Source organism: Ylistrum balloti, unplaced genomic scaffold (assembly GCF_031769215.1).
Source record: "Ylistrum balloti isolate Yb309-2 unplaced genomic scaffold, AGI_CSIRO_Ybal_v1 Utg370200, whole genome shotgun sequence".
Lineage (NCBI taxonomy): Eukaryota > Metazoa > Mollusca > Bivalvia > Pectinida > Pectinidae > Ylistrum > Ylistrum balloti.
In genome coordinates, this window is record NW_026782175.1 from 215372 (window position 1) to 241094 (window position 25723).

At 34.6% G+C, this 25723-nt stretch overlaps 2 protein-coding genes across 5 annotated transcripts in view; one reads left to right on the plus strand and one right to left on the minus strand.

Moving 5' to 3' along the window:
* Window positions 1–8437, plus strand: part of LOC132551469 (uncharacterized) — a 36061-nt gene extending 27624 nt beyond the window's left edge. For 2 of the 4 annotated variants that reach the window (XM_060215613.1, XM_060215614.1), the window contains exon 8: window positions 4356–8437. In XM_060215613.1, coding sequence (XP_060071596.1) covers window positions 4356–4446 — 91 coding nt within the window. In that variant the 3' untranslated portion in view covers window positions 4447–8437. Of the gene's footprint in view, window positions 1–1964; window positions 2394–4355 lie in introns of all 4 variants that reach the window. The other 2 variants (XR_009554247.1, XM_060215615.1) reach the window with 2 other exon arrangements.
* Window positions 8438–8895: 458 nt separating this feature from the next.
* LOC132551471 (serine/threonine-protein phosphatase 2A 56 kDa regulatory subunit epsilon isoform-like) overlaps window positions 8896–25723 on the minus strand; it is a 30829-nt gene continuing 14001 nt past the window's right edge. Inside the window, exons 3-12 of the mRNA XM_060215616.1 lie at window positions 17645–17746; window positions 17286–17378; window positions 16641–16771; window positions 16126–16185; window positions 15305–15413; window positions 15133–15186; window positions 14786–14836; window positions 14141–14260; window positions 13670–13899; window positions 8896–13025 (exon numbers count right to left, since the gene is read on the minus strand). Coding sequence (XP_060071599.1) covers window positions 12935–13025; window positions 13670–13899; window positions 14141–14260; window positions 14786–14836; window positions 15133–15186; window positions 15305–15413; window positions 16126–16185; window positions 16641–16771; window positions 17286–17378; window positions 17645–17746 — 1041 coding nt within the window. The 3' untranslated portion in view covers window positions 8896–12934. The remainder of the gene's footprint in view (window positions 13026–13669; window positions 13900–14140; window positions 14261–14785; window positions 14837–15132; window positions 15187–15304; window positions 15414–16125; window positions 16186–16640; window positions 16772–17285; window positions 17379–17644; window positions 17747–25723) is intronic.

Genomic DNA, 25723 nt, shown 5'->3' on the forward strand with positions numbered 1-25723 from the left:
TCATGTAGAAGGTGTGGTGATTGTAGGTTGTCATGTAGAAGGTGTGGTGATTGAAGGTGATTGAAGGTTGTCATGGAGATTGAAGGTTGTCATGTAGAAGGTGTGGTGATTGTAGGTTGTCATGTAGAAGGTGTGGAGATTGAAGGTTGTCATGTAGAAGGTGTGGTGATTGAAGGTTGTCATGTAGAAGGTGTGGTGATTGTAGGTTGTCATGTAGAAGGTGTGGTGATTGAAGGTTGTCATGGAGATTGAAGGTTGTCATGTAGAAGGTGTGGTGATTGAAGGTGATTGAAGGTTGTCATGGAGATTGAAGGTTGTCATGTAGAAGGTGTGGTGATTGTAGGTTGTCATGTAGAAGGTGTGGTGATTGTAGGTTGTCATGTAGAAGGTGTGGAGAATGAAGGTTGTCATGTAAAAGGTGTGCTGATTGTAGGTTGTCATGTAGAAGGTGTGGTGATTGAAGGTGATTGAAGGTTGTCATGGAGATTGAAGGTTGTCAAGTAGAAGGTGTGGTGATTGTAGGCTGTCGTGTAGAAGGTGTGGTGATTGTAGGTTGTCATGTAGAAGGTGTGGAGATTGAAGGTTGTCATGTAGAAGGTGTGGTGATTGTAGGTTGTCATGTAGAAGGTGTGGAGATTGAAGGTTGTCATGTAGAAGGTGTGGTGATTGTAGGTGATTGAAGGTTGTCATGGAGATTGAAGGTTGTCACGTAGAAGGTGTGGAGATTGAAGGTTGTCACGTAGAAGGTGTGGTGATTGTAGGTTGTCATGTAAAGGTGTGGTGATTGTAGGTTGTCATGTAAAGGTGTGGTGATTGTAGGTTGTCATGTAGAAGGTGTGGTGATTGAAGGTGATTGTAGGTTGTCATGGAGATTGAAGGTTGTCACGTAGAAGGTGTGCTGATTGTAGGTTGTCACGTAGAAGGTGTGGTGATTGTAGGTTGTCACGTAGAAGGTGTGGAGATTGTAGGTTGTCACGTAGAAGGTGTGGTGATTGTAGGTTGTCACGTAGAAGGTGTGCTGATTGTAGGTTGTCACGTAGAAGGTGTGGTAAATGTAGGTTGTCATGTAGAAGGTGTGGTGATTGAAGGTTGTCATGTAGAAGGTGTAGTGATTGTAGGTTGTCATGTAGAAGGTGTGATGATTGTAGGTTGTCATGTAGAAGGTGTGGTGATTGAAGGTGATTGAAGGTTGTCATGGAGATTGAAGGTTGTCACGTAGAAGGTGTGGTGATTGTAGGCTGTCGTGTAGAAGGTGTGGTGATTGTAGGTTGTCATGTAGAAGGTGTGGAGATTGAAGGTTGTCATGTAGAAGGTGTGGTGATTGTAGATTGTCATGTAGAAGGTGTGGAGATTGAAGGTTGTCATGTAGAAGGTGTGGTGATTGTAGGTTGTGATTGAAGGTTGTCATGGAGATTGAAGGTTGTCACGTAGAAGGTGTGGAGATTGAAGGTTGTCACGTAGAAGGTGTGGTGATTGTAGGTTGTCATGTAAAGGTGTGGTGATTGTAGGTTGTCATGTAGAAGGTGTGGTGATTGAAGGTGATTGTAGGTTGTCATGGAGATTGAAGGTTGTCACGTAGAAGGTGTGCTGATTGTAGGTTGTCACATAGAAGGTGTGGTGATTGTAGGTTGTCACGTAGAAGGTGTGGAGATTGTAGGTTGTCACGTAGAAGGTGTGGTGATTGTAGGTTGGTGTGTGTGATTGTAGGTTGTCACGTAGAAGGTGTGCTGATTGTAGGTTGTCATGTAGAAGGTGTGGTGACTGAAGGTTGTCATGTAGAAGGTGTGGTGACTGAAGGTTGTCACATAGAAGGTGTGGTGACTGAAGGTTGTCACATAGAAGGTGTGGTGACTGAAGGTTGTCACATAGAAGGTGTGCAGATTTGTTCTGACTTTATATTTTTCATGAAGAGGCAGTTTTAGTCAACGGTATTTACTGTGCATGACATATGTTTTATTTTGCAGGCGTCGTCGTTACAAAATGGCTTCCACAAACACAAGTCCTCGTGAGCCGTCATCCCCACGTGCCCAGTAACCCCGCCCACCTGCCTGTCGCCCGCCTACTGTCCTAGTGTTGTCTTATGTAGCCTTCATATCTCTGCCATTTATCTTGCCACTGGTGTAGCAGGCCTTCTGGGCACCTTTTATAGACAGAAACGGGGCAGTGTGTGCGGGGCAAGGGAGGGGAATAGGGATTAATCAGTTTGGATACTTTGTAAAAGTATTGAGGAAAGATATCTGAAAGGGTAGCAAGATAATTGTATTTAGTTATATGTATTGTTTATTAGGTATGGTTTGCTATATATATGAGTCAAGGGGGTGAGGGAGGGGACAGTAGGCGGGAGTTCACCAGCTGCGGACTCGGGGGTTGGAGACCAGGGACAAGTATTTAAGGTATACCTTTAATAAGTGACCGAGATCTTAATGCTTGAAATCTGATTTCAATTGACTTAAATTGTGATTTAATGAAAGTCAGCAATATTGAATTACTGTCATTTAATAGTTTTATGATTGTTATATGATTTGATATTTATTTTCAAGATTCAGTTATTTATCGATAATCCGAAACAGGTTCTGATGGAAATCAAAATTATTTTTCTCATGGAGATTTTTTCATTTTATTATTTGGTATGCTTGATATCTCTTTTTCACTGTTTTATGACTTTTTCGCTGTTTTATGACTTTTTTGCTGTTTTATGACTTTTTCACTGTTTTATGACTGTTGGGTTTTCCCATTGTACCTTCCTCTTTTATCCAGCTCATATTCATCAAATCAAACCCTTTGTAAATGTGATTGCCCTTAAAGGGAAATGTTACTTCATGTATCAGTAATTATCAGATATTTGACCCTTGACCCTTAGGTTTATTTAAGTATATTTCAATCACACAGTAAAAAGGCAATTACAAATCTAAGGTGAAAATTTCAGGTGACAAAATATGACAATATTATATACAAGAAATGATATATATCTGGAATCTGAAGTAAGATTTTTTTATGGTCCTGATAATCACTAGTATGGTTCCTTTTTACACAAATTTCACAATTGCTTCCTGTTCCTGAAATAGAGAAAAAATTCTTGCTATATGAATACAGAAGTACTTTAAGACTATCAGGCTTTGTCATCGTCTGATGTCATATCAATGTTTGACGTTTCTTATACCAACATTTTATCCCCCAGTGACATACTTTATTGATGAGAATTAATTAAGAGGAATTTTTTCCAAATTAGGATTTAGTTGATTTTAATTTCCCTTGTTTATATGCACTTGTTTGTGTTTTGATTTAAGTTTAAAACACTTTCCCTCTTTCACCTAATTGTACGCAAAAAGTATATTATTTTTGGATCATTTGGACTGAAGGTTTGAATCATCCATCTCAATCCATCTTCATTTACTATAGACCATACAAAATGTTTCATCATTTCATGTTTACAACTTGTCAAAAACCAGTGGGCAGGCTTTAGCCAACAAGCATTGTAGACTGAAGTGATGTACATATAATTGAAGTCGAATGAGAGATCAAACGTTAACATTTAATAGCACCTGATGTATAAACACTCTAGATTTAGTTTTAGTTTCCAGCAAGGTCATATCATTTTTCATAATTGATTAACTGTGGTCAGTGTCAAAAGTCCCATTTGAACACTAAGTGAATGCTAGTACCAGACATCAGGGTTTTGTTGGGCATATCTGTGAAAGATCCCAATCTTTTCTCTTTGTATTAGAAATTAAGTATTGTATATTGCCTGAAGTTTTGTATGTTCTGTATATAGTGCGGAAATGACTGGTATAGCCTGTTCTAGAAATGTCCTTTTTCTCTCATTTTGCATTGTGGTATCCAACTCAACACCTCAGTAAACTGCTCATGCTGTCCTTTTTTATGATTCTTGGAAAACATAGTTAAAACACATGATGTGTGGCTCAGTTACAACTCTTCAGCAGTTATCATGTTACGATAAAACGTATACCAAAGATCTAGTGTAGAATGCAAGACTTTTACAGAGGTGTTCTGAAGGGTATTATAATGTCCAGTGTTTAGGTATGTTCTGTTCCAGAATTGTGTGGTATGATATCCAGTATATATTGTTTCAGAAAAGTATATCTGATACAGTGATAATAACATGATACCTAGTAATGCATGTTCAGGAGTCTGATGAAATAAAGAAGAGATTATGGTTACTTTAGAAGTGATACATTACCCTGAATTTAACAAAAACTAATCAATGGTAATTCTGGGTTTTTTTCTTAATTTTTAATTTGTATAAAATGAGTAAAATTATTTTAAGTACATTTATAAATACATATTGTTTTCATAATTTACATTTGATTACATTTTTCTTGTTTTTAATTTTTCAGATCTTTAGATCAAGAAGATCCAAGCACAGAAGTTACAGAGCCCCAGGGAGCTACATTGAGTTACCATGGCGATGATGAAGATTCAGGATAGCCAACACTGCACCAAGATATATTTTACTCTATTATTAACCGGAAATCTGCAGTTGTGAATTACTCTGGCTAATACACTCCGACTACAAGAATGCATGTTGCTGATATCCAGAAGGATCACAATTATTATCTCCCTTTATTTATAACACTTAAAAAGGCCACTCTGCCAAGATAGAGATTTGCGTGGATCACAGAAGTTGTTCTTATAATCCTGAATACAGTTCTTAAGTGTAAACATGAAAGGTGAAATTACTTCATAACTATGGAAATGTTTCATTGTTATTCAGATGGCTATGGGAGAGACCTGTAGCTACAGAAAAGCCACCATCTTGTGATAAATGTGATGATATGGGAAGAGCCGTCGTCATTTTCTTTCATATTCTCAAAACACTAATGACAATACTCTGTTTGTGCAATAACCGTTTGATAGACTCCATTTGCCTTATTGTAACGGACACAGGGACCTGTTCAATACCTTACTGTAACGGACACAGGGGCCTGTTCAATACCTTATTGTAACGGACACAGGGACCTTTGTTAAGTAGCAGTAGCCATATTTGGTGTTGGATTTTCTTATTCACTTTGTAATTTGTGTGGTAAACACTACTTTGCTAAATTCCAGGTAGGCTTTCATGGCAATCAAGAATCACCTATGAGGGACCTTCAGTAGGAATAAGGTTGTTTTGCTTTGCTTGCAGTATTGCTTGACTTCAGCATTTCTAGATTTCAGTCAGACCAGACTGCATATCAAAGTTAAAACAATTGTACAGTAAAAAGTACCCTATAACGTCAGCAATTCTTGTCAAAATTAGGAACTGGTTCACAGCAATGATTTCATTGTCAAATTTATTATCACTAATGAGCTTAAAATTCATCTAATATTGAATATTTTATAACAGAGACCTTACCTGTATAGTAGACCTAATTTTATCATGTGAAGTGTATCTGATTAAAATGGGGATGGCTTCAACTGGGTTTTATAAATCTGATACAAAGCCTGTTTCCAGACAGTATCTTCCTGGTTCTAACAGATGTTATATTTACTTTTGCCATTTTTATTATGTTATACTGTACCCCATCTTTCTAGGGGCACTGGATATTGTGACTATGTGAAATGGTGTTTCTTGTAGAGAAATCTCAAAATTGAAGCCATGCAGGAAAAGGGAAAATGTTTTTATTTTAATATTTCTTTTGATTTTCTTAATATTTTAATTATTTATGTATCAACTTCAGTCTGAACATCCTTTGTCAAAGAGCTGGCAAACTGGTTGTAGTGAAATTGTATAAGTTTGGTACCCTGTCAGTATTACCAACTGAATATGCTCAGCAACGATTGAAATACGATAAGAGAAAGACATCTAATAGGTGCGACTTCACTTTCTAGGTATTATATACATGTTTTCTGGGCACCCAGCTGATATAACTCTGATTTATCCTAGATAACTCTTGAACAAAGACTTATTAATCTATATCTTTTTGGTTACCATTGATACAAGGTACATCAAGGATCTTAATATGCACGGTGTGAGATAGGCGAATAGGTTCACCCGCTGGGATATAACTTGCATTCCTGTAAAAATTTTCAATTTTAAAATACTTGTGATCTTGATATTTGATCAGAAATCCATAATCATTTTTCCAGAATTTTGTGAATTTTTGAAATTCTTAAACTACCACACAAATGAATATCAGAATTGATGAACGCTATCATTGAAAACTAATGTAATTTGTAACATTCGGTTCGTGTTTTCCAGCTATTAACAGATGTATATTTTATGAAATTAACTAGATCACTAGAAATGGACATGAAATTTTGTTAATGATAATCTGATAATGAATTTAATATATACCATGTAACTTTAATCCTTTTTCAGGTTTTATGACACTATATCTGTAACAGGGAATATGTTTCACCTTGGTCTGCTGAAGATCATATTTTCAGTTGTCTAGCGAAGGTTTTTTTTTAATAATCATTATATCAGAGTTGCAATAAAGCTATTTACTAAATATTTTCAGTACACAAGATTTTGAAACATAAATTATTTTCAAATTTCTGTATACCACTTTGATCTTAATGCATGTACCATATCCTCAACTAATTATATTCCTTGCACTTCATTTTTGATGATCACATCTGCAGCATTACAAACATTAATGTGAAAACTCATTTTTGAGACACAAATTGAGTAATTATTTCAAATGATCTCGTTTACCAGTAATAAGTTTCATTTGCAGTGATGCTTTCAATGACTACAAAGAGCTGTTTTCCTTTGGAACAAGGCCGTCAAAATAGACACTTCACATCAATTATATAAACAATATAGAAGAAATATTCATTACTGGATGATGAAATAGTTCATTAAGGATCAGGTTTACCTTTAGAAATTGATAAACTTGTAAACATTATATTATATTTTGGGCTATATAATGGAGCTTTGACGTGTGTAATAATAGTACTTTTTAAGAAACGCAGTGGAAAAATTAGGGTTTCAACTAAAAGAATTGATATCATTCTTCTACAACACATACTGGATTTTGTCTTTCCTGTGGTGCTAGAAGCTCATTACAAACAATTTTTCATGTGTTTTTGCTTTTTTTTTTTTTTTTTTGATGAATGTCAGTTTTGACCACAAAATCTAAATGGATGAGTGATATATTAAGAAAATGTTGGGACTTAACGTCGAAAATCAATAGGGCAATATTGAAATCAACTTTCCTCAAATTGCTTTTTTAACAACAAAACATGCATTACTAATAGATGCCAATATTGTGAGGTGACCAGAAAAAATCCTCTGATTATAATGTCTAGCATTGTATTGTCAATAATCTGTCATTTTATTCTGGAAGAAACACTTGTCCATTTCCATGTTCTAACTCTTTGTTGTTGCCATGGTGATAATGTGTATCTGTTTTGTTATAACTTAATTCTCTATTATGTGTTCACCTAGCCAAATGTATTTTGGCCACAAAATGCAATTATCTCCCTTTGAAGATTGAACAATATTTAATGGTTGCAAAATGTGATTTAGTGAAAAAAGTTACTATTTGCTTTGTTTTGTATTTGTTGTTAGTATTTTATTAACAATATGAAACACATATATACCTGTATGTGTAATATGATGAAAGCATGTGCAGTTTACATGTGTAGTGTGTGTGTGTGTTAGTGTACATGTGTGCGAGACAGAAAATATGCTACGTATTATATAAAACTTAAGTTCATTTCTAATTGCTTTGCTGAAAAATCTGAATGAGGAATGAATGGAAAATAGCAAAATTGACTCAAGATAAAAAGATGATTTTATATACAATCTGCCGTTATATCAAAAGGCCTTTGATATTAATTCCTTAATTTTTTATTGAAAATTTGATTTTAATTTCCTTTTTTTTTCCCAGATACAAGAAGTTATGCTTAATAATTACATAACTAAGATATCTTTTTGTTTATTATTCAATAATTACATAACTAAGATATCTTTTTGTTTATTATTCACGTGAACTGTTTGAGAAGTGATTTAGACACTTCACATCACCAAACAAGGTTGTGATGGCTTCTAAACCAGGGATTTTAATCCAGCATTTATAGATTATTTTATACCCAATTAAAGGGACATAATCCATTTTATTTGCTGATAATGAAAATGTTTAACAGCATACTGTACCATATCAGCTTGCATACTTTTCACAATTTGATCATGTGATTTTGTCATTATATTTAGCAGAATTTTATCAGCAATTTTAACTACTTAAAATTTTAAAAGCATGAAATTATTCTAAAAGCTTGTGTAGTAAACAAGATGTATATTAGAGCCGTCTAAATTAAGGACATCGATGTGATCCTGCATTGTTCTAATCCAATTAGCAGGGTCAAGGAATTCTTTGTTTCTTCAATAAAAGTTTTGTAATTGTATGACTTTGTATGTAACGAGTCTGTGGCAAAACAGGCTAACCAGTGTGGATGAATAACTTCAATAAACAGACAGAATTCAGCAAAACGATTTTAAGTTTTTTGTGGCCATTATAAAGAGATAAAGCAAAGTTAAGGTGCAATTTTTTTTAACCGTCATTTCAAAGCAAAGTTGAGAAGTTGAATTTACTTAAAAATCTCAGAAAGAGCAAGTCCTATTGCAATCATAGATTATTCAAATTAAAATCAGAATCGATTTAGAAATTAAGATACAATTTTCATCCAATTATGAATTTCAAGAAATCCCCCCCACCCTGAATAATTTTCCCAGACAACTTCTCAGTATTCAAAGGCCTTCAGCAAACAATATACTTGATATAAATCATTTTTTGGGCTCCTTCAATCATATCTTAGTGTTTTTTGAACAAATCAAAATGGGACATCAAGACATTTAATTCTGTAGAATTGTTTTACACGTACTATACATCAATAAACCTTTTCACTGCCAAGCTTAACCTTCTGACAAACAGAACTCTGAATTTCAACTATTGGTAGCAGCAAATACTTTAATATTACAAAATAATAGGCATTTAATGTACAGACTTGTGTTGGAGGGTAACTACTAAAAGAACAGACTAGGATGAAGGCAACAGTACAACACAGTATAGTGCTGGAGCAGTCCAACCACAGGATTAGTCCAAAATGTGAAGCCTGATTCAACATACTGCTATTATACAGATTAATGTTATAGTCTATTTCACATAATTATGTAAATGGGAACCATCAGAGACTAACGAGATTTTAAAAGGCAGTATCCCAATGCTCTTCATGTTTATACAAGAAAAGGTCACAGTTCACAAGTGGAGTTCTCCAACAAAAGTTTCTCTCATTTTCTTTCAAATAAATCAACTTAAATGAGAATTCAGACATACTTTGAAACAGTTTTTACAAAGACATCAAGAGGTCTGTTAAACATCTTCTGAAAAGTTTAGTACACCTCAAAGTTAACAGGATCACAAATTACCTATTGTATATACTAACTTCATATGATTTGTGTGGTCATGAATATTCCGTTTCTCATGCATACACATACATAACTACATCACCACTTCACCAATCTCTGAATACCAAGGAGCTACTGAGGGTCGCACCACTTCACCTATCTCTGAATACCAAGGAGCTACTGAGGGTCGCACCACTTCACCTATCTCTGTATACCAAGGAGCTATGGAGGGTCGCACCACTTCACCTATCTCTGAATACCAAGGAGCTATGGAGGGTCGCACCACTTCACCTATCTCTGTATACCAAGGAGCTACTGAGGGTCACACCACTTCACCTATCTCTGTATACCAAGGAGCTACTGAGGGTCGCACCACTTCACCTATCTCTGTACACCAAGGAGCTACTGAGGGTCGCAACACTTCATCTATCTCTGAATACCAAGTAGTTTACTAGGGTCACAGAACTCCACCTACCATACCAAGGAGTTTAGGAGGGTCACACCATTCTAGCCATCTTGGCTTACCTAGATCTAAGGAGGGTTGCTCTATTCTAGCTATCTTTGCCTGTTATAGTGCTGCATTATTTAACCAACCTCTGTATACCAAGAGCTAGAGTGGGGTACATCACTACACCTATCTCTGCTTGCCAAGATTCCCAGGAGCTACGAAAACTTGCACTGCCTTTGTTCAATTTGCTTATAGGGTATAGACACATAACTCACATGTCTAATTATACCAAGAAATAGAAAGATGGAGATGATTTACAGAATGAGGGATGTAAAAAGGTCCAACACATTAACACCCAGTGGCATTGTGAGCAGCAGTAGAAGGTATAGGGTTGAGGAGATCATACGACAGCAAGAGTTTGTACTAGACCTTGTAATGGTTTCAAGTATTAGTACACAGCCATGTACAGAATTACCCACCTATATATATAATTATATATACACACACACACTAACAAATTTATTGCATATAATTTATATTTAATAGTTTAAAACATGCCACATGAATTAGTTAACTGACAAATGCATGGTTTCAAAATGTTCTTCTTGCAGTCTTAAAAATCATAGCTCATGCACTCCAGATAAAAGACGAGAGGAGCAAGCCTGGCAGGCTACCACAGGTACAGCTGGTCATCAGATGGTGTCACATAGAGTTACCTCCCCTCCACATGCTGCACATAAATATATGTAAATATACACTTGTACTAGGAATAAAATAGTAAAACTATCATTCACTCGTAACAAAACATAACAATAATACCATAAATTTGTAGTGATGACATGGATGGAGACAACTCACAGTACAAACTACTCTCGCACACTAGAGACACCGAGATATACCACCAACAGTTACAGGTCGTGGTAATATATTACAGAACTAGATTAAGTAAGAGCACTAAAATATGTCCAAGTATTCCAAAAAACAAATATTGGAGAATTCTTATATCTATTTAATCACAAATAAGTCATCATCAGATGCTCCTAAATATCTTGCCTTCCTCCAAATTTTAAACAAACAATGAATTCCTTTAACGCTTTTCCACCTGTAAAATGATTTTTCTTGCATTACCTTCACAATATAAGATCATAGTAACCTGGAGTAGAAACAACAGATTCCTAACTAACACACTGATATTCAAACAGCAGACTTTCAATATAATGATAAAGTCTTCAACAGGATTAAGGTAAATATACTATGTACTTTATGCATTTATTCCATGCTTTACATATATATGTTAAAAAATAAATAATAAATATAGAGAAACAGCTCTTCATTATAAGATGAAACTGTATAGTTCATATGAAGTGTCCAGTATTCATGAAGCCAGATTTTATATTGATATGGATGCTTGCAATTATCACCTAAAACCTACCACAAAGCCTTTCACCTTTCTGCTGTCATTCTGCACAGGAATTATCCATACCGCAACATATAGAGACTGTGCCTTGAATTTTTTTAAGTGGTAATCACCATCACAATATATCAACATCAATCGCACCAAACATTGAAGATGTATTACTTTAAACTACTATCAAGTGCACTCCAGACTCCATACATCTCTGCAACAATTTTCAACTTTCACTCCGAATCTATATCATGCAGAATACAGCGACTTTCTATTTAGCAGTTAAGAGTAAGTTAGAACTTAATTAACATGAAAAAACCTTAAGTATGAAGATTACCAGTTAAACAATTTCTAAACCAAGCAATCTGTTTTTGTCATAGGAGCAAAACATCTTCCCGCTTCAAGCTAAAATTGACAGCCTACACAATCCTAGTCATATGATAAATGACAACAACAAAATGCTGTTTAATTCTGTTATTGTTGTTCAGCAATTACAAAGTTTGGCTTGAACTATCAACTATTTATTCCTTGCTGAACACAACCTCAATCCCATAATTATTGATAGTGCCCCCTTCCCTCATCTAGGTACAATTCAGCATTACCTGATATGATGAAAATATCCAACATTGAAGATTTTCCTCGATTAAAAGGTCAAACTTTCCCCATGACAAGGTCATGACATGTAACACACAGAAATACCCATGCACACAGATTGTCCCCCTTTACCTGACACAAAAGAATATCTGACATTCCCCAGTACACATGATAATAATGTTGCTATACTAGACAGGTAAAACACATCTACTTTCTCTCACAAACACACAAGGCAAACAGTCACTACAAACAATCTACAATGTATCACACTGATCAGACTTTCATCTATAATCTCCTTCACACAAGTTACAAAACCATCAGACAAATCATATCATTTTTTTGTTTGTTTGTTTGTTTAAAACTACATTTTCACATCATCAAATAAGCTCATAGAGGTGTATCGGATCAACATAGTTGATGCCAGTGTGTTGGTTTACCATCACTACATATGGGTAGCCCACCCAAGCCGTTTCTCTCAGTCATCTCGTCTTACAAGCTGTCACGACTGTCTGTAGATGACCACTCAATATATCCATCTAGACTATTGGCCACTTTGGTAGCCATACAAGTTTACATGCCACCATTCTGGAGGCCACACTTGAAACGTGTGCCACTTCAACCACTACGGAGACTTGTCGGACAGTACACAGCTCAACAACTAACATCCCCGATATGGTTATACACTGTCAGCTATCCTCTACTGAAGCAGAGTGGCCGGGGGTAGGAGAACAGGGGCGTTACAACCGTTAGTGGCAGGGGAGATAAACAAAGAAACAGACATATCCTCCTGGAAAACAAAAAAAAAAAACACCAGATTCACGAAGCAACAGACCTGGTGTGATGAAGATGTCTCCTACACATGAGCGCAAGAAAAAGTGTTAAAACGCCAACATACAGATGCATTCCCCTGGGCCCAGAGCAGGGCAGGGCCTAAACAGGGGCTGGGACCTCAGACAGACTGAGCCCTCCCACAGGCAAAATCATTCACCCCTACAATTGGTGTTCTGAAAACCAACAAATCCCATCTGTTGCGGCATGCAGCTAATGTAAAAATGGTGTTACAGTATGAGTGATGATAGCACAGGAAACTTCCTTCCCATTGCTGGCCAAAAACTGCTTCTAATATGGCAATGTTTTATGTTTTATTCTTTAATTGTGTGCTTTCAAATTCTATCTTCTCTAATTTCTTCCACAGTTCTTCCCGATCCTTCTCCTTCTTTCTCTCTCTGTTAAAAAACAAGCAAAACTTTTACTGGGTATAGAAAATTTCACTTGACATGGACATAAAGAGTACTTGAGGAAACACACATTGGCCATAACCTTACAATAAACTTGTCATAATCCAGACTTTTTCTACTAGGAACACCAATCATATTGCATCTGAGGATTCACGTCTAGTGTTAAATTCGCTCAAAAATATAAATTGATATATGTAATATATTTCAATTTGAACATAAAAACTTCAACTCAACACTTTTTATTTTCACAATATTTGCAAATATCTCCTTTTTCATTTTTCCTCATATACGAAAGTATATATCACATCACATTAAATCACAATAATTCAATCAATAACTTTCACTTCTTCTACAAAATTGTTCAAGTCTTCCAAAATTTTTCTTAAAGGAAAAAACTTCTAGAAAATCATGAAAGGTATAGTCAGTCAGAGGTAAAAGATTTTTAAATCAATGCAATTGAATAGATAACAGAAAAATTGGCATAAAGGGAAATAATCTACTTGTGAGCTTCATGTTTTTAGGATGACCACATATTTTTCTAATTTTGATATTTCATTAAATCAATATCAGAAATCAAAGAAAGTGATAAAAGAGAGAAAGAGAGAAAGTTGGATACAATCTGGGTTACTCACTTCTGTCGATCTGCTTTATAATTTGAAGTTAATTCATCAAATAATTTAGAATTCATTTCCATGAAGGTTTTGAGTACATTATAGACGAGCGCAACGATGGTCTGATTCCAGTGTTCCTTAGATATCCTGTAGAGTGCAGGAAACATGATCGGAAGGATTGCATTGGAGCTTTCCTCTATCAGACTCATGATGTAGTCGTTATTCCAGTAGTACAAGGCCCGCTCCGCCACCTGTTATGACAAAATAATATTCTGATCACTAAAACTGAACATGTAATCATTTTTCTGTTAAAGAGATATGTAACATTACAAAGACAAGTCACAAATCAGAATTCGTACTCTAAAAAATTGTATTTTATCAATCTACACTTCATCCCCTACCCCTTCTCAAACTTAATAATTGTCCCACACCAGACAAGTACGAATATCATTTTCACTAATAGTGCCACGATAGAACAAAAGTAAAACTCACCTGGAAGTGAGGGCTTGAGACACATCTTGAAATCTGTTTAAACAATTTTTCCATAATTCGTGCGAACTGAGCAGGTTCTATCACATCAAGGATCTCCTCGATCTCCCCGAGAAACATCACCTGTAAAAAACATGAGAGAATGATTGTTGTGTGCCCTGATGTTCACATTAAGTTATCTGAGGTAACTAACAACCATATATAGACTTAAGGGGAAGGGGAAGAGTTGATTTTATAATTTTCACAAATATTTCATTCTTTACAACTTATAACAGTGCAAACCAGTCAAAGCACAATCAGGGTCGCGCGAACGTTTGTAATATAGCTAGATCTATAGAGAATTTCTGTGTAAACTGAATGGTAAATTGAGATGTACAATTTCCATAAGAACATAGGTTGGGGTTATCTAATATACCCTTCTTATTTCTGTTTTTTTTTTTTTTGCAGAATCAGCAATTTTAAAATATTAAACTGAAAGTAGTTCACAAATTAGCCCTCCCTAAACTTTATTATGATTTTTACACAACCAGAAGTGGCTTATTTGTGGATAAATACGGTATACAAGTGGAGAACAGTATAATTATGATGAAACACTGCCGATACCCAGTACATAGATATGATTAGGAGATATAATAAATAAGATTTTACCTCCTTTTGGCTGCAGGTCTTTGGCCAGTACTTCAACAGTCCATTAATCACCTAAAACAAACATGACCATGTAAAACACAAAATATATTGAACATCTTAGTTTAATTTCTGTGAGGTTTTTTTTCTCCTTCTTTTTTTCAACCCTAACTAACTTATGGTTGTTCAGTACATATTGCATTTATTATCAATAGTTAACTATATAACTGCTTTACAGCAAGAATAAAATAACAGGAAACAAAATTGACCTAAAAAGTGTGCATGATGTAATATATTTATATATGTATATATAGATAAGCCTTAAATTGCACTATTTTCTAGACAAAACTGTCAAACTCTACGCAAATTACCTCCTCAGTCAATGCAGCATCTTTTTCCAAAAATTGCACCACACAGTAAGCAAGCTGAAAATAAAATGGATAATTGTATTGTACAAATACCGTCTCTGTAGCTCAATAAAATGTTAAGTTTGGTGATTTTATTGTGAATACAGAACACATAGGAAATTTGAGGTCACTGTACCTGTGCATGGTAGAGATTGAGAGTCTTAGCCTTGTGTAGCGGTATTAACACCTTGATCAAGAACTGTCTGTGCTCCGTCTTTAGAGGTAAGGCAAATCCATTTATAATGCTACAAGTAAAGAGGACATAACATAAAAGCAACAGGACAACACAAAAGGACGTGCATTATCACTGTAATTCTAGATATATGTTCACATTTGTTTTATAAATTTTGATATAGTATGGAATCTTTTTTTGGAAATATATTGTATGAAGTAATTTTTGAAACAATATAATGGGGGTGGGGAGGAAGGGGAGAGAGGGGGTTCCCTGTATTGGTAAAGTGTTTCAGACACTTCATCATGATTTTTGGCCATGTTGCCTCTGGAAGTTCAAACTCTGATTTACTTTTCGCTTGTATAATTTTGTTAATTTCAAACAGGTTTACAATATCCTTTTTTCCTTGTTCGCCATGAATGTTTACAGCATTTTGAAGCTGACAATTTCTTTTGATTTTTGTGTTTTTATTTTGTGTTGTGAAGTTGTGTTATATGTCATATTTTATCAACTAATACCTGCCCCTCCTAACAAAATGCTATCATGCTGACAACCTCTGTTGTAAAAAGGCACAATATCTAATATAAAACAAGTTTAACTGGGTCAACCAACCCTTAGGTTTTCTTCCATGTTAATAAGAAGTTTGATTTCGATTTTTTTCAGTTTTATACCACTCCAGCAAATTTCATAAACAGTCACACAAAGTTTTGGTAAATAAAATATTCACTACAAACTCTTTTGTGAAGGATTGGATTAGCTTAATTAATCGTCAGCTGACTACAAACCTGCCCAGAATTTCCAACAGCTCCCCAACTCCGTTAAATGACTCAGTCTCATATATGAACCTGCAGGGATAAATATGACAGTGGACAATAGATCATCTTAAAGAGATATTTTTTCTTACTCTTTTCAGTTCTCAATATTACAAAATGTAGTCCTAGAGGTTAGGGACTGTTTTATCATACCTGCAAATGATATCATTTTTTTTTTCCCCAGCAAAAATGACCTCTTCGGATACTTGTATGCAAAAGATAGCTAATGATCAAGGCCATTTGTTCTGATCTAGATGTAGTTAAGCCTCATTATTCTAATTTAGATATAGTTAACCTTTGTCACTCTGATTGAGAGGTTATTCAACCTTGCCATTTTTACTGAGATATAGTTCAGCCACAAGATTTTTTTCATTTTTAGTTCAGCCACAAGATTTTTTTCATTATAATAACAAAAACACAACTTTGATTCCAAAGATTATAAAATACATCCAGCTGATTGTGTTCTCCCTTTTCCCCTGAATTCTTACCTGAGAAAGATATTATTTATCTGTTTTCTAATGAAGGCTCGGAGACCCAAAAATTTCCCATAAATCCTATGTAAAACAGTCTTTAGAAAGTCTCTTTCTCTAGGGTCTTCGCTATCAAACAACTCCAGAAGCTGAAACAAGAACAGGATCAAACATAATTTCCATCTGTCACATTCTTTTAAACTGAAATATAATTGTCTTGTTCCTACAGATATTGTATTAATAGCCTTCAAGTTCTGGTATGTATTTTCAAGCTCATCATAAACTTGCGATGCATTAACTTGCATTTCATAAAAAAGACAAACAACAAAAACTGACATGAAAAATGGCAGGTAGAGGAGATTTATTCTTCATGTTTGATAATCCACGAGGTACACGATGTGAAAAACTATCAAAGAGTGTCATCAAAACTAAGTCAAAAAGAAGAATTCTTTTTTGATATGCTGGAAAGAAAATCCAGACTTACAACCTTTAAAACTGACACCATTTTGACTAATGTGAGTTTGAGGTAGCAGTTCATCTTCCTAAAAATAAAGTCTGCAGAAGATGCACCTATCATCCTGATTCTTTCAGAAATTTATAAAACAATGTACAAGAAAACAATTAAGCTGAATTCTGTTCCAACTCAAACCTTAAAAACCATACCTGCAGCACAAATCTTTGGTCTATATATTTCTTTGCTAAACTTGGTTGGAAGTCCGGAGATTCTAGAAACCTCAGAAAGAATTCATAAACGATCTGAAAAATAATAGATATAGTTAAAGTTCTAATGTTTATGATCAATAAATGAAGTTTGTAACCAACTTTTAAGGTTTCAGTATAACAAATAACAACTTTTGTTATATAGTATTTATGTATATAAGGGAGACAACTTTTGTTATATAGTATTTATGTATATAAGGGAGACAACTTTTGTTATATAGTATTTATGTATATAAGGGAGACAACTTTTGTTATATAGTATTAATGTATATAAGGGAGACAACTTTCAGACATATATTTACCTGTAAGTGTGGCCAAGACGCCTCGAGTGTTGGGTCATCTTCCTCTGGGTCAAAGTCAGGATTGTCATTGGGAGGTAACGTCCGAAATATATTACAAGCAATCTGTTGACAAAAATGAAATCAACTTAATATAACACCCATATAATATAAATTAATGTAGCTTGATGCCATACAGGAGCCTGATTTAAACATCTACCTTTTACCATTAAATGTAACCTTACAGGGGTCATGACCTGATTTAAACATCTACCTTTCACCATTAAATGTAACCTTACAGGAGTCATGACCTGATTTAAACATCTACCTTTCACCATTAAATGTAACCTTACAGGAGCCATGACCTGATTTAAACATCTACCTTTCACCATTAAATGTAACCTTACAGGGGTCATGACCTGATTTAAACATCTACCTTTCACCATTAAATGTAACCTTACAGGGGTCATGACCTGATTTAAACATCTACCTTTCACCATTAAATGTAATCTTACAGGGGTCATGACCTGATTTAAACATCTACCTTTCACCAATAAATGTAACCTTACAGGGGCCATGACCTGATCTAAACATCTACCTTTCACCATTAAATGTAACCTTACAGGGGTCATGACCTGACTTAAACATCCGAGTATCAACAGTGAATATAACCTTACACAGACCATGACCTGACTTAAACATCCAAGTATCAACAGTGAATGTAACCTTACTGGGGTCATGATCTGACTTAAACATCCGAGTATCGACAGTGTGTGTAACCTTACACATACCATGACCTGACTTAAACATCCGAGTATCAACAGTGAATGTAACCTTACACAGACCATGACCTGACTTAAACATCCGAGTATCAACAGTGAATGTAACCTTACACAGACCATGACCTGACTTAAACATCCGAGTATCAACAGTGAATGTAACCTTACACAGACCATGACCTGACTTAAACATCCGCGTATCAACAGTGAATATAACCTTACAAAGGCCATGACCTGACTTAAACATCCGCGTATCAACAGTGAATGTAACCTTACACAGACCATGACCTGACTTAAACATCCGAGTATCAACAGTGAATGTAACCTTACACAGACCATGACCTGACTTAAACATCCGTGTATCAACAGTGAATGTAACCTTACACAGACCATGACCTGACTTAAACATCCGCGTATCAACAGTGAATATAACCTTACAAAGGCCATGACCTGACTTAAACATCCGTGTATCAACAGTGAATGTAACCTTACACAGACCATGACCTGACTTAAACATCCGAGTATCAACAGTGAATGTAACCTTACACAGACCATGACCTGACTTAAACATCCGAGTATCAACAGTGAATGTAACCTTACAGGGGCCATAACCTTCCTTAAATATCCGAGTATCAAATGTACCTTAACATTGGCCTCACCATATCCTGATTGCTTCAGTTCTATAATGTTAAGGTCTAAATACAAATAAGTGTTTCAGTATTGTAATGAAAAGTCCTGAACCCAGGAGCTTCAGCATAGTAATGTGAAGGCATATATATAAGGGCTTCCAGTAGTGCAATGTGAAGGTTTGAATACAGGCATTTCAGTATTGTAATGTGAAGGTTTAAATACAGGAATTTCAGTACTGTAATGTGAAGGTTTAAATACAGGCATTTCTGTATTGTAATGTGAAGGTTTAAATACAGGCATTTCAGTACTGTAATGTGAGGTTTAAATACAGGCATTTCAGTATTGTAATGTTAAAGTTTAAATACAAGCATTTCAGTACTGTAATGTGAGGTTTAAATACAGGCATTTCTGTATTGTAATGTGAAGGTTTAAATACAGGCATTTCAGTACTGTAATGTGAGGTTTAAATACAGCCATTTCAGTATTGTAATGTTAAAGTTTAAATACAAGCATTTCAGTACTGTAATATGAGGTTTAAATACAGGCATTTCAGTATTGTAATGTGAATGTTTAAATACAGGCATTTCAGTACTGTAATGTGAGGTTTAAATACAGGCATTCCAGTATTGTAATGTGAATGTTTAAATACAGGCATTTCAGTACTGTAAGGTGAGGTTTAAATACAGGCATTTCTGTATTGTAATGTGAAGGTTTAAATACAGGCATTTCTGTATTGTAATGTGAAGATTTAAATACAGGCATTTCTGTATTGTAATGTGAAGGTTTAAATACAGGCATTTCTGTATTGTAATGTGAAGGTTTAAATACAGGCATTTCTGTATTGTAATGTGAAGATTTAAATACAGGCATTTCAGTACTGTAATGTGAGGTTTAAATACAGGCATTTCAGTATTGTAATGTGAATGTTTAAATACAGGCATTTCTGTATTGTAATGTGAAGGTTTAAATAGAGGCGTTTCAGTACTGTAATGTGAGGTTTAAATACAGGCATTTCTGTATTGTAATGTGAAGGTTTAAATACAGGCATTTCAGTATTGTAATATGAGGTTTAAATACAGGCATTCCAGTATTGTAATGTGAATGTTTAAATACAGGCATTTCAGTACTGTAAGGTGAGGTTTAAATACAGGCATTTCTGTATTGTAATGTAAAGGTTTAAATACAAGCATTTCAGTACTGTAATATGAGGTTTAAATACAGGCATTCCAGTATTGTAATGTGAATGTTTAAATACAGGCATTTCAGTACTGTAAGGTGAGGTTTAAATACAGGCATTTCTGTATTGTAATGTAAAGGTTTAAATACAAGCATTTCAGTACTGTAAGGTGAGGTTTAAATACAGGCATTTCTGTATTGTAATGTAAAGGTTTAAATACAAGCATTTCAGTACTGTAAGGTGAGGTTTAAATACAGGCATTTCTGTATTGTAATGTGAAGGTTTAAATACAGGCATTTCAGTACTGTAATGTGAGGTTTAAATACAGCCATTTCAGTATTGTAATGTTAAAGTTTAAATACAAGCATTTCAGTACTGTAATATGAGGTTTAAATACAGGCATTTCAGTATTGTAATGTGAATGTTTAAATACAGGCATTTCAGTACTGTAATGTGAGGTTTAAATACAGGCATTCCAGTATTGTAATGTGAATGTTTAAATACAGGCATTTCAGTACTGTAAGGTGAGGTTTAAATACAGGCATTTCTGTATTGTAATGTGAAGGTTTAAATACAGGCATTTCTGTATTGTAATGTGAAGATTTAAATACAGGCATTTCTGTATTGTAATGTGAAGGTTTAAATACAGGCATTTCTGTATTGTAATGTGAAGGTTTAAATACAGGCATTTCTGTATTGTAATGTGAAGATTTAAATACAGGCATTTCAGTACTGTAATGTGAGGTTTAAATACAGGCATTTCTGTATTGTAATGTGAGGTTTAAATACAGGCATTTCTGTATTGTAATGTGAAGATTTAAATACAGGCATTTCTGTATTGTAATGTGAGGTTTAAATACAGGCATTTCTGTATTGTAATGTGAAGATTTAAATACAGGCATTTCTGTATTGTAATGTGAATGTTTAAATACAGGCATTTCTGTATTGTAATGTGAAGGTATAAATACAGGCATTTCAGTACTGTAATGTGAGGTTTAAATACAGCCATTTCAGTATTGTAATGTTAAAGTTTAAATACAAGCATTTCAGTACTGTAATATGAGGTTTAAATACAGGCATCCAGTATTGTAATGTGAATGTTTAAATACAGGCATTTCAGTACTGTAAGGTGAGGTTTAAATACAGGCATTTCTGTATTGTAATGTGAATGTTTAAATACAGGCATTTCTGTATTGTAATGTGAAGGTATAAATACAGGCATTTCAGTACTGTAATGTGAGGTTTAAATACAGCCATTTCAGTATTGTAATGTTAAAGTTTAAATACAAGCATTTCAGTACTGTAATATGAGGTTTAAATACAGGCATTCCAGTATTGTAATGTGAATGTTTAAATACAGGCATTTCAGTACTGTAAGGTGAGGTTTAAATACAGGCATTTCTGTATTGTAATGTAAAGGTTTAAATACAAGCATTTCAGTACTGTAATATGAGGTTTAAATACAGGCATTCCAGTATTGTAATGTGAATGTTTAAATACAGGCATTTCAGTACTGTAAGGTGAGGTTTAAATACAGGCATTTCTGTATTGTAATGTAAAGGTTTAAATACAAGCATTTCAGTACTGTAAGGTGAGGTTTAAATACAGGCATTTCTGTATTGTAATGTAAAGGTTTAAATACAAGCATTTCAGTACTGTAAGGTGAGGTTTAAATACAGGCATTTCTGTATTGTAATGTGAATGTTTAAATACAGGCATTTCTGTATTGTAATGTGAAGATTTAAATACAGGCATTTCAGTACTGTAATGTGAAGGTTTAAATACAGGCATTTCTGTATTGTAATGTGAAGGTTTAAATACAGGCATTTCAGTACTGTAATGTGAAGATTTAAATACAGGCATTTCAGTACTGTAATGTGAATGTTTAAATACAGGCATTTCAGTACTGTAATGTGAAGATTTAAATACAGGCATTTCAGTACTGTAATGTGAATGTTTAAATACAGGCATTTCAGTACTGTAATGTGAAGGTTTAAATACAGGCATTTCAGTACTGTAATGTGAAGATTTAAATACAGGCATTTCAGTACTGTAATGTGAATGTTTAAATACAGGCATTTCAGTACTGTAATGTGAAGGTTTAAATACAGGCATTTCAGTACTGTAATGTGAAGATTTAAATACAGGCATTTCAGTACTGTAATGTGAAGATTTAAATACAGGCATTTCAGTACTGTAATGTGAGGTTTAAATACAGGCATTTCTGTATTGTAATGTGAAGGTTTAAATAGAGGCGTTTCAGTATTGTAATGAAATAAAAAGGCTTGAACACAAGCATTTCATTGCTGTAACGCCAGTACTGAACTGCCTGGGCCTAGCCATCCTTGATGAATGAGAGTATCGCTTTACAGGGAAATGTATGCAAGTATTGCCCAACAGCCCCATCCCATGGTCCAGCACATACCTTCCCCACCACACACCAACACCGGGATAGGCTGGGCAATCTGTGAACCAGGTGCTCTATAAATAGCCACAACAGCAGTTTCGACTAGACTATATTTAGAACCACAGGGATATTTATGAAGCTTCCTACATCAATACTAAAATTGTGAAAGGTTTTGCTGGTATGGTGTGGCAGAGAACAGAGAGAAGTGATTCCTGTAGTAAGGACATCTCAAGTCTGTCAATATCTCTGTATATAACAGGTAGCACACAGGTCCCAGCAATCAACTATATATATATACTCTTTCCAGTCATTAACTCTTTATATATAATATCATTTTTTTTCATCCCTAATGTAACACAACTGGAAACTTTCCAAGCGCTGAGAATGTAAAGCTACAATCCTTACAAATCTTTCAGTGACAGAATTTTTTTTCCCCGACGTTGCAGGTTTTTGAATTACTGGTATACACAAAGACTCCTTTGAGTAAAACAGCACACTTTTTACTCCAAGCTAATTGTAATTGAATGTGAATTTTAAATATATAATTGTATATCTCTGTGCTTTTCTTGGATCGATGTTGAAAGACTCAATTACCGAGGTAAAATTTGCTGAATATTCATCATGTATAATCTGTAAAAAGCAAGATCCTACAACACAAGTGGAACCTTCCGATGCTGCTTACTCCTCACCACAGTTTATTCAATAATTTGTCACTACCCTCCACAATCTAAGTCGACAATAGACCACATAGAGACATTTATCTTGTAGAAATCCAACATAAATCTTCCAACTGATCGTAACCCTGAGCAGCACTGGATCTTCTATAATATACTGGCGGTGTGACCAGGTCCCCTCCCTGTTTAGCTCCCCACCCAATCATCTCTACACTAGAATTCCACCATTCCAATTACAGCTCACTGACAGTGGGATTCTGGAAACCACCAATCAATATTTCTCCCTTTATTCTGTCACCCCAGCTCCACACTAACTTCAACTTATCACTAATTTGTCCATAGTAAGGCTCAAGATGTATGAATAGGTAATGCATATCATAGCCTTACTGAGGCATGGTAGCCATTCTACTGTGAAGTTTTATGTGTAGTTTAACCAATGACTACACACAGAATTAATCCATTCTCCTTCTTAACAGCATAGACACTTAACAATTTAACAAATTTTGCAATAAAAAGAAATTGAACATGACCAAATTGGTGATTCCATATGACTACACATATGATGGCCCCCAGTAATAAAATCTCCACACATGTATATGTCACATATGTCCCTTATATGCCTATAAAATTCTGAGTGAAACTCAAAATTGATACATGTATTTCCACATGTTTATTCAAAGTCCACAGACTAATAAACAATCTGGCTTGGCATGAACAGAATTAATCTTTGTATCGTGCAGGTGAAATCACTTTTTAAACAACTATGAACAGAGTGGACTTGTAATTGAAACCTGGAGCTGCTTAAACATTTTTTATACAATAATATTTCCTCACTGCACTTGATCCTGGTTTTATAATCAGAAGTCCTAGATTTATAACATGTTCATTAATTTGTAAATAAACAGTATGAATGCAATGATATTGCTACTTTTGATTTTTCAAAACTTGAAAACGTAACAGATATTAGCATCAGTAACAAACAATGAATGGAACTTGCTTATTACTAGTTTTAAATTGTTCTTGTCTCTAAACTTGTTACGTTTATTTGTTAAATCATCACTGTCAGTTTCTATTTTGTAGGCTTTAATTTCTCAATTGTTTAAGAATCAATAATACAACACTATAATTTACTCAGTTTAAAATTGTATTAAATCATTGCTGTATTTAAGAATTATTCTGGATGTTGGATCAGAGATTTCTCCAAATTCTATTTAAGTTTTAATTTTCTCTAAATCTCATTTTTACCATTGGATTTCCACATTCCATCTACAGCAGGAAAAAATATTCCAATTATCTTGAGGTTAATCACGGTATCAAACTACAAATGATGACAGTTTTAGACAAAACCTGACTGAGGGATACAAATGTACACCAGCCCAATATCTGCTATGATAATCTAGCTATACAGTTCTACATATATACATGTGCACCTTTTCCATCACACATACAATCTGACAATCAGATTTTAGTCTTCAAATGAGGCAATCCGCGATACGTTGCATCAACAAAACCAAACATGAGTCATCCAGAGCCATTTCCTTTTATTTGCATAGTACCCTGGATTATAGTGTATCTGATGGTAGAATGTACTAGTCACAACTAACTTGATATCACTTTTAGTATATACATATATCTACTTATATCAATTGTTCTCTAGTAAAATAAGTCCTCAAGGTTTAAATATAAAGGTAAATATACATTTTTAAGACAATTTTGACTCGGATAAGTCCTCAGTAATATTACTGTAATATAAAGAAATCTGAATTAGCTTTGGTGAATATCATCAAATTCAGATACACATGAACTCTTGACCCCTGAATCTAGGGTTTTTCTCCATTCTTTTAGAAAAAGGCCTTTTAATCTCATTTAAGGAAGAATATTGATCAGATGGGAAGGAGTAAACAATACATATTTGGGGAATTTTGACAACATCATTCACTAAATCCAATTGGAAATGAAACCCATATTTGGTCTTGCATAACACCAAGAAAAAGCACTGTATCTAATGGTGATTTAATATGGTTAAGCATCCATATTTATCTGCTGAAAATCTCAATAAAAGCCTTCATTCACATACAACATTGTATATGACTCATGATATTATCCTGATAATTGTCAGGAAGTAAAATTCATTATAATATAATGACGTCACCAGTCGAAATGACTTTTCGAAAAGTCTCCTCATTACCACATCATCAACCAGTAAACTCTTGCAGCAAATATATTGATAACTTGTTAGCATGGTTATAATTTAAAGTCACAGATCTTTTCATCCTAAATTAAAGTGTTTCTACAAGCATTTTACAAATGTCATCACACAGATGAATAGCATCCTTCCTGTGGTAAATGATGAACAAAATTGCACTCAAGTGATTTTTTGGGACTCAAGATATCGGAGTTCTAATTTTCCTGTGGGACTCGCTCAAATTCTGAGAA